This window comes from Rhinolophus ferrumequinum, chromosome 9, assembly GCF_004115265.2.
Source record: "Rhinolophus ferrumequinum isolate MPI-CBG mRhiFer1 chromosome 9, mRhiFer1_v1.p, whole genome shotgun sequence".
Taxonomy (NCBI): Eukaryota; Metazoa; Chordata; class Mammalia; order Chiroptera; family Rhinolophidae; genus Rhinolophus; species Rhinolophus ferrumequinum.
Genome location: NC_046292.1, coordinates 7,424,360 through 7,433,705, shown reverse-complemented (window position 1 = coordinate 7,433,705; position 9,346 = coordinate 7,424,360). Strand labels below are relative to the sequence as shown.

The window sequence follows — 9,346 nt, the reverse complement described above, 5'->3', positions numbered from 1 at the left end:
TTTCCACATCAGTTATGAATTTAGCATGTTAACGATGGCTATTTCTGGCAAAACCAGTTTTTTCTTCGTGTGATCTGAAGTTGGGTGGCATTTCTGGGCTCGTGGTCCTGTACTAATGGGGACTTTTTCACCAGTAATTTATTCAGGGCCTTTGGTGTTTTTGAACTTGGAAGGGTTTGCACACTAGCCTAGAAGTCTCATTTGCTGTTCGTGCTTGAGGCGGAGGCCATGGTCTTACCTCCTCTATAGGAGGGCAAAAGACGGCATTTATGGTCTTTCTCACTTGAGGATGCACATGCTGGAACAGTTTTATTCAACTTGCATGAGGGATAGGAGGGACTTGATCCTCCCGACCCCTCATGCAGTGTCCCAGAATGCAGTGTCACACTGCAGTGACCCCTCATGCAGTGTCCCAGAATGCCAGGGCCCCTCTCTGGGTTCTGCTGTGTAGCACCTGGAAGAAAGCCAAGATAGCCGACTCCAGAAGGTGCCTGGACGGGCATCCTGGCCTCCCACTTTCACTCAGCCTCTTACCAGTGCTGCCAGCTACACACACCATCCCTAGCTGCATGGAGCTTACAGTCTGACTCCAGGTACACAGAAGTGAACAACTCAGATGTGTAAATGTCTTGATGGAGGAAGTGTGGGCTGTGATGTGACACCATCATCCAAGTCCAGGGCTGGAGCCAATGAAGCCTGTAGTGACTGGACATACTGGATGACTGTATCTTACCTGCTGTGTGATCCTTTTCTGCATGACCTCAGGTCCTGTAACAGTTCCAAGGGAGCCATCTGCTAGCAATACTTGAACTGCCTTGGCTCACCTCCCCTTTAAAGAGTTTAAAGTCAACCAAGGCACATTGTGGCTCTAAGGCTTGAGGCTTGCACTGACAGATAAACACTATTGTTATTCATCTGGGGTTAAATAGGGAACACGCTGCCCACCTCCAAGTGGAGGCTGCAAAACGTCAGTCAAGAAACATCCCTGTCATATCACCAGTAGCTTACACCAGTTTCAACTCCCTTGGCATGCGAAGAACTAGCTGGAAGAACTAAGTCGTAGAGCAATTAGCATTTAATATTTGGTAATTAGCATGCGTAATGTGATTCTGAGAAGTTCCTTGACATTTTCATAAAAACAAAGCACATTCCCGCCCACCCCTCAAGAAGCAAGGCCCAGTTTGTCAAACAACTGCATGCTAGTCTTTTTGGTGCTGAATATGCATGTGTTGTTGGCCTCTTCCGGGACACTGCTGGTAAATTTAGAAACTCGTTTAGAAAAGAGCTTTCTTGTTCAGCAGCCAAACGCTCATGGCTCAGAGAATCTAAGGGAAAATTCATAAATCGAGCTTAAGTCGCAGGGCCGTGATAATCCTTTTCAAGTAAGTTAAAACCCTCAGTGCTCCCCCGACAAACTATACACTCAGTTCAAGTCCATCCAACGGGGAGCCAAATCTGGGGGAGCGGCGACAGATACATTCTACTCTGTCGCTCCTGGGCAACAACGTTCTCTCCGCCCAACAATGTAGCCGCCAGCTCCCATTTCTCCAGCCAGAGGGCTCAAGCTGGCTGTCCCAGCGCTGGAAACGCGCGGAGCGGAGATGTCAGCTCAAGTTTCCGCTCCGGAGTCCGGCACCCTCCCGTCTGCGGTAGGACAGTCCTGGGTGCCTCCCGGACCAAAGGAAGAGAGCAAGCTGCACCGCCCCGGTCGGCGCGAGGCCGGATGAGGACTCCTTCCCCCGGCGCGCCCCGCCCGGAGGCCCGACCGCGGCCGCCGGGCCCCGGCCCCACGTGGCCCCTGGGAGCGGGCTGCACTACCCTGCTGCCACCGACAGACAGCCCGCCCCAGCCACTGGGCGCCGCGCTGCGTTACGGCGGCCAATCAGCGCGCTCAGAGCGACGGCGGGGCGGTGCCACAGATTCGCCGCGCGTCCGCGCCCGCGCCATCATTGGAGAGCTTGGGTCCCGCCCCTGCCAACAGACCCCGCCCCTCCGACCCGGTTAGGTTGCGGCGCGGGCGGCGGGCGGAGCTGGTCCCGTTGTGCTGCGGCTCCGCGCGGCCTGCAGTCCCGGGTCCGTGCCCCGCGCCGCCCGCCCGCCCGCCATGGAGTCCGGTCTCGACGGCCCCGCCACCTCCGGTCCCGCTGCCATCCGCGAGGGGTGGTTCCGCGAGACGTGCAGCCTGTGGCCCGGCCAGGCCTTGTCGCTGCAGGTGGAGCAGCTGCTACACCACCAGCGCTCTCGGTACCAAGATATCCTTGTCTTCCGCAGGTAGGTACCACCGCCGGCCCGCTGCGCGTCCCCGACCCCCTGCGACGGCTCGCATCCCAGACCACCAGCTGCCCACCCCTGTGCGATGCAGCCGGGACTCCTGCCCTGATCTCGGCCCAGCCCACCCTCTTCCTTTCAGATCCCTGTCTAGCTCCCTTAACCTCCGACGCCCCTAGGCGGTCTCTGCCCGCCTCTCCCCCTGCAGAACTGTCAGAAGTTCCTGTGAACTAGGCCCGTGTGCTCCCTCGGTCCCCTCCCCACCCTGCATCCCGGTCCCTGGGCTGGGGGCCTGCGTTTCGGGCGGTCCTCTTGGGCAGGGAGAGCCCGAGTCTGCGCGGACCTGAAACGCCGAGCTCCACGTGTCAGTCTGGGATACGTCAGAGTCGGACCCGAGTCTAACCCCAGCCTTCGCCCCGCGGGACTGCCTGCCGGTCCTCGCCACGTGTCACCCCCAATACTCACCTTTGGGACCCCTTCGCAGGTTGGGGGAGATTCTTCTCTCTCAGGGGCATGTTGCCCCCACCCCAGGGGATCCAGGTCCCTGACTGTCACTCCCGCCCCGCAGTAAGAGCTACGGCAACGTGCTGGTGTTGGACGGTGTCATCCAGTGCACGGAGAGGGACGAGTTCTCCTACCAGGAGATGATAGCCAACCTGCCCCTCTGCAGCCACCCCAACCCACGCAAGGTACCCCGCTCCCACCAAGATTCAGCCCTGAACCCAGTGATAGGAAAGCCACCCCCAGCGTCCCACGGGACAGTGCTCGAGGGCCCTCGCCTTAGCCCACTACTGTTCAGCCCAGGTGCTTCCTTTGTGGTTGTCAGAAAAAGTGCTAGTCAGAGTAAGTGGGAGAGCGGCCCACTTCACAGGGGTGGGGGCTGACCCAGTCTCTGAGGAGCGAGCGGTTCTGGCTAAGGCCTGAAACTCAGGGAGCAGTTTCCAGGAAAAGGGGACACCTGGGGCCAGGTTCCTGAGGCAGGAAGGTGTTTCTGAGAGTAGACAATGAAGTGATGAGGTCTACGGATCAGGAGCAGAGACACACATACCCTCGCTCCAGATGGTTCTGTTGGAGTGCATCTGCCCAGTGCGAGCCCGGGCCACCAAGTCCTGCTGGAGCCTGTTTGGTGGGGCTGGTGCTGGGCCCTGCTCCTGACTGTTCATTCCCCTCCCAGGTGCTGATTATCGGGGGCGGGGACGGGGGTGTCCTGAGGGAGGTGGTGAAGCATTCCTTGGTGGAGTCGGTGGTGCAGTGCGAGATTGATGAGGTGAGTGCCCAGAACGGTGCTGGGGTCTGGGTTCAAGTTCTGGTTTTGCGCTGCTTAATATTTGTAGGTCTGTTTCTTCATCTCAAAAACATGTTGGGAGGATTCAGTGGAATAGTAGCGGGCCTGGCACATATGAGGTGTGCCACTGATGCTAGTTCTTAGTAAGACTAAGTGCAGTTTTTAATTCAAGTCCCAGGCAAGGTCCAGGGGCGTTCAAACTACTGGGTCATCTACCCTTGACACGCAGCATGTTTTTAATGAGCACCTGCTACGTGGCATCCATTGCTCCAGGTGCTGGTATAGTGGTGAATAGGCAAATCCAGTCCCCATTGGAGCTGATATTCTAGTTGGGAGGAGACATCAAAAGGTATCTGATAAAGGCATGAAGAGCAGCTGAGAACTCATGAGTGGAGACAGGGCAGGGGCAGGCGTCTGGTCGGTGGCTTTGAGCTGAGGCCTAAATGAGAAGCATTTGGCCATTTGGAGGCAGGGAATGGTCCTGGCAGAGGCTGGAATTGCCACCCTCTGAAGTAGCGAGAAAGCTACTCGGGTGGGGCAGTTTGTTCTGGGGGAAGAGCAAAGGAATAGTGGACTAGTGTACATTTGGCTGAGCCGCAGGCTAGAGCCAGCCCTCCAGGAGGAGGTGGAGGGCCCAGAGTGCTCCCCGTTTGACAGATGTGGAAACTGGGGTTCCACAAAGTGAGTGGCTGGCCGAAGCGACCAGCCTGTGACAGAGACTGCCAGGAGTCCCACTTGACTCCATTTGGCTCCAGGGCCCTCAAGCCCTGTGGCCCAGCCTGGTCCCTCCTGTCCCTTCCCCAGGATGTCATTCAAGTCTCTAAGAAGTTCCTGCCAGGCATGGCCGTTGGCTACTCCAGCTCCAAGCTGACCCTCCATGTGGGCGACGGTTTTGAGTTCATGAAACAGAATCAGGATGCCTTTGACGTTATCATCACTGACTCCTCAGACCCCATGGGTAAGCGAAGGGTGAGCCCGGGACCCTCCGGTGGCCACCAGTGCAGGAGCCAGCCTCCCCAGAACTAGCGCAGCAATTTTTCTGCTCAGTTGTCGCCTCCCCCCAGGCTCAGCAGAGTAGGGGGATCAGGCCACTGACCAAAGGTCACAGTTGGTTGGAGACCTGGAGGAGAGTGGGGCTCTGGCGTTGGCCCACTGAGGCCCCAGTTTCTTCTTCAGTCTCCTTTCTGCTCTTGACCAACCAGCATCAGGGCGGTGGTGGGTTCAACTTTTAAACCAGGGCCGGGGGTGGACATGCCCCCGATGCACTGCCAATGAGAATCCCTTGGAAATGCAGGAAGTGTGGAGCCCCATTGGATACTGGGGCAATGGATCCCTGTACCCTTCAAAAACACCCTCTTCGTGTTTGGTTTCCGAATTCTGCAGACTTGGGTTTAAGTCCTGGCTCTGCTCCTTGGCAGCTGTGTGGGTCTGTGTAGTGAGGTGACAGTGGCCCTTGCCAGGCTCAGGAGGTCTCCGCCAGGAGGTGTTTATTGTCCCTCGTCCCTCGTCCCTCCCTCGCCGCAGGCCCTGCTGAGAGCCTCTTTAAGAAGTCCTATTACCAGCTCATGAAGACGGCCCTCAAGGAGGATGGCATCCTGTGCTGCCAGGGTGAGTACCTGGAGCAGTCAGGAGAGTCGGGGGGGCCAGCCTGGCGTGCCAATGCTGACGTTGCCTCCCCACCAGGCGAGTGCCAGTGGCTGCATCTGGACCTCATCAAGGACATGCAGCACTTCTGCAGGTCGCTTTTCCCTGTGGTGAGCTACGCCTACTGCACCATCCCCACCTACCCCAGTGGCCAGATCGGCTTCATGCTGTGCAGCAAAAACCCGGTGAGCTTCCAGCAGTCCTGGGGGTGGGAGGGGGCAGACATGCGGAGAACTCCCCTGATCTCCCCTCCCCCACACCCCGCAGAACACCAATTTCCGTGAGCCTGTGCAGCAGCTGACGCAGAAGCAGGTGGAGCAGATGCAGCTAAGATATTACAACTCTGACATGCACCGGGCAGCCTTCGTCCTGCCCGAGTTTGCCCGCAAGGTGAGGCCCTGGTGGGGCAGGCCCGGCCGGGGGACCCAGGGCTCCCTGAGGGGCTCTCGGCCCGCACGTGACCCAGCATCCTCCTCACGAGACCTCATGTCCCACCAGGCCCTGAACGATGTGAGCTGAGCCCAAGAGCCGCTGCTGATGCCGCCCAGGCCCTTGGGCTGGGGAGCCCTGGACAAGACCCCCCCCCACCCCCCGGAACGCCCGCCAACCAAGTGTTACAGGCCCCAGAATGCTGCCCGACTGCCCTGCTGGGCGGACTTTCTCTGTGGTGTTCAACCTCTAAGCCTATACCAGCTGTGTTCAGCACCATCTCCGCCTTCTGTCAGCCCTCACTCACCAAACACGTGTATTTATAGCAAAGTTGTGAATCGTGTGTCCCCAGACCTTGAATGGGCCCAGGCAGGGGCTGCATCGCCCGTGATTGGGTGCTCCTGTGTGCCAGGCTCGGAGCTGGACCTGGTGTCGGGCCTCCAGGTGTCCACCACATGTCGGGGCAGGCTGGGCCTTCCCTTCGTCTGGCACCCAGAGACAAAGCAGTCATCAAACTGGACCCAACTCTGTCCTGAGAGAGCTGCCTTAGTCACTCCTTCACCAAGCCCGACATGGCTGGCCGGCGGTGACGGAGCTCCGGGGCCCGGGCTGTGGGGTTGACAAGGTGATCGTGGGGCTGCTCAGGACCTTTGCTTTCCCCTGGGGCTGCCCTGCAGTGTCCTCAGGGGGTCCTGAGGATTGTGAGGCTCCACCCCAGGCCCCAGAGGGCTGGCTGGAGCTTGGTTTGGGTCCAGTTCCTTGGGTCTGTTGAAGCATATCACGTGCCCCGACTTGGCTCAGGATTCAGACCTGGGTTAGAATCCTGCCTGCCCCCCTTCTGGGTGCCCGCCGGTACATTCCCGGAAGTTCCCCCCAAGTGCTGAGAGGTTGAGAAAGCGGGTGTGGGTGGCCACACCAGGCTCCATGGCATGGGCTGTCCTCTCTCCATGGTGCTGAACACCCAGCCTGCACCCCAGGCACCTCACCCTCAGGACTCGGACTCTGGGGGGAGAGGAGCCACCACGCAGGGTGTGGATTGGGGGAGGGGGCTCCAGCACACCCATCTCAGGATCCACGGGAGAGGGCGCTGGTCCTTGAAGTATCTCCACCCCCCTCCCCAGCCTGGGCAGAGGCACGGTCAGAGGATCAATGACCTGGGACACGGGGGCAGGGGAGAGGCACCAGCCTGGGGTGGTGCTAGAACACTCCCTGGCCCCCACCTTTACCGTGGGCATCTACCTTGGACCCTGTTCAGCAGGGGCTGGGGCTGAAATCATGGGGGTGAGGGGGCAGAAGTGGGGAGCAAGTGTCCAGCTGTGCAAGCCAACTTGAGTGGCCCCAGGTCACTCATGCCCTCAGGGCGCTACGTACCCTTACCCACCCCCCTGAACGCACCAGACTTAGCAGGTCTGACCCCCAGCTAACTTCCCCATTCCGCCTTCAATCCCAGGACAATCTTCAACTCAATTTGGGAGCCAGTATCACCTGCCCCAGGGCTTCCCACTCCCAGGGAGGCCAGGGAAGTCCCTACTTGTCTGGGCAGTAATTTGAACATCAAAGGAAGACTAGTAATGGCTAGTTAGGGAGCACTGAGCCACCACCTGTCAATTCCTTTAACCTTCACAGCCACCTGAGGAAGGTCAGGAACATTAGGTGACATGCTAGTAAGCATGCTAAGGACACACCAGGCACTTCTTTCAAGAGCCACTCCATTCTGCTCATCCCGACCTGCCTCTGCGGCTGAGCCCAAGCACCCTGGGCTCCCAGACCTCCACTCTCAGGGCCCCTCCTTCCCACAGCCCACACTCCAGGAATGTCCATCCTGAGGGCATGCCAGGTTATGTTGCTGGTAGGGAAGGTGGACATGGGAAGAGTTCAGAGGGCTCTACCTGGGTCTAAATCTCCGCTCTGCTGACTTGAGCCACTCACAACTCCTGACTTGGTTATCCCATCTGTAAAATGGGAGCAATGGTCCTCACCTGTTACAGGCTTCATTAAGAAGCATGTCATGTGGTGCTCACTGAGCTAGTAAAAATCAGAACGGCCTCTCAGGGCAGAAGAAGGAGAGGAGGGCCCAAGTTGCAGAAATAGCTGGGGCTGTTTGGGAAACAAGAATGCCTAACCCAGAAGTTGAAATCCGCAGTGTAAATCCCTCCACTTCCCAACTTTTACTAAAATGTCCTGTACACGTGTACACCCCTTGAAAGGCTCTACATTAAGGTCTAGCACTGAACCCCGCATCTGGGTGGACACGATGTAGATGCGGACAGAAGCAGGGTGTTTGGTGAGGGCATGACCTGAGTCCCCTAACGTCCCAGAAATCATGGAGAGGGCCCTGAGCAGGCCCAGGATTTTGTCACTTGGAGAATAAAATTAATCCTATTTAGAGTTTTGAAGTTGAGTTATTTATCAAAGTTAGCCATGCCCCTGGTTTAAGGATCCAAATAGTTCCACGTGGATTGTGAGAAGAAAGAAATCAGCCCTGTGCCCACTTTTCTCCCTGGAGGCAGCCACATTTACCTCTTGTAGCTGATTATTTTGGTATTTACCTTCATGTCTATAAATAACATGCTTATATTACTATTTTGCACCTTGTCAGTTTTCATCTTAGTCTGTTGATTTTCTACTAGGGAACATGAGGATTTGGCTTTTTCCTTCCCTGCCCGCCCCACCCCCACACTCTCAACAATTAATTAATTAATTGATCATCTTTGTTAGCTCAATATTCAGTGTTCCACTATTGCAAAAACATAAATGCCACTCACAGCTGAGGCAAGGAGCAAACTATTAACTTTTTATCTCCTGCACAGCTTCCTTTTCCCTGGAGGTTTTTGAGGGATTCTTTTCATTGGATTAATTTTCAATAAATTTGTCACTAATTTAACCCCAAACTTTTTAACAATTATCTAAAGCTCTTCTTAAGATGTGTGAATGCAACGCATTTCATGAGAGTCTGAACAATAGGCTAATCAATTAATTTTTGATTATGAGATCTTAGAATTTTACTTAGCCCCGTTATAATTTATAATTAATTCATGATCGTATTTAATGGAATACTCAGTAACAGGAAATAGCAATATACATAACACGCATTTCTTTATTAAAATGGTTTGTACCATAGTATACGTTACACTTTCATTCAGGACAAAACAATTAGTAAACAAAATTTTTTTTAAAGATCTTTGGACTCAACAGGTGTGTTCAGTCATTTTCATCTTCCTGAAGAATCTGTCCAGAGCTTTCTGACTATCTCTAATGGAACTCTCTGTTTGAACTCTTTTGTCTTGGACCCATGTCTTCCAGTTTCTTGGGTTACTCTCTTGTTTTGGTGGAGCATATCTTATAGTAGTTTTCTGAGAAAGGGGACAAGGGATGCAAATTTTTAAAAATCTGACATGCATGAAAATGTGTTTATTCCGCCTTCATGCTTGGTTGATGGGATGGAATTTGCATGGGTGTAGAATTCTATGTTAGAAATCATCTTCCTTCAGCATTTTGAGATTTGCTCTTTTCCATTTTTATTAGTTATCTATTGCTGTCTTTAAAATGAGCCCCAAACATAGCAGATTGAAACACAAATAAGCAAGTCTTTTCTATTGGTTCAGCTTAGAATCATTCATAAGGCTGCAGTAAAGCTGTCAGTCAGGGTTGTAATCACCCGAAGCCTTAACTAGAGCTGTAGAATTACCTTCCAAGATGGTTCACTTGTGACTAGCAAAT

At 55.0% G+C, this 9,346-nt stretch overlaps 1 protein-coding gene across 1 annotated transcript; it reads left to right on the top strand.

Moving 5' to 3' along the window:
* Positions 1–1,981: 1,981 nt before the first annotated feature.
* Positions 1,982–5,956, top strand: SRM (spermidine synthase). The gene is made up of 8 exons (XM_033115494.1): positions 1,982–2,271; positions 2,837–2,957; positions 3,443–3,535; positions 4,358–4,511; positions 5,078–5,161; positions 5,237–5,382; positions 5,465–5,587; positions 5,696–5,956. Exons 1-8 carry the CDS (start codon positions 2,105–2,107, stop codon positions 5,714–5,716), a joined length of 909 nt encoding a protein of 302 aa, XP_032971385.1. The 5' UTR covers positions 1,982–2,104; the 3' UTR covers positions 5,717–5,956.
* Positions 5,957–9,346: the final 3,390 nt, after the last annotated feature.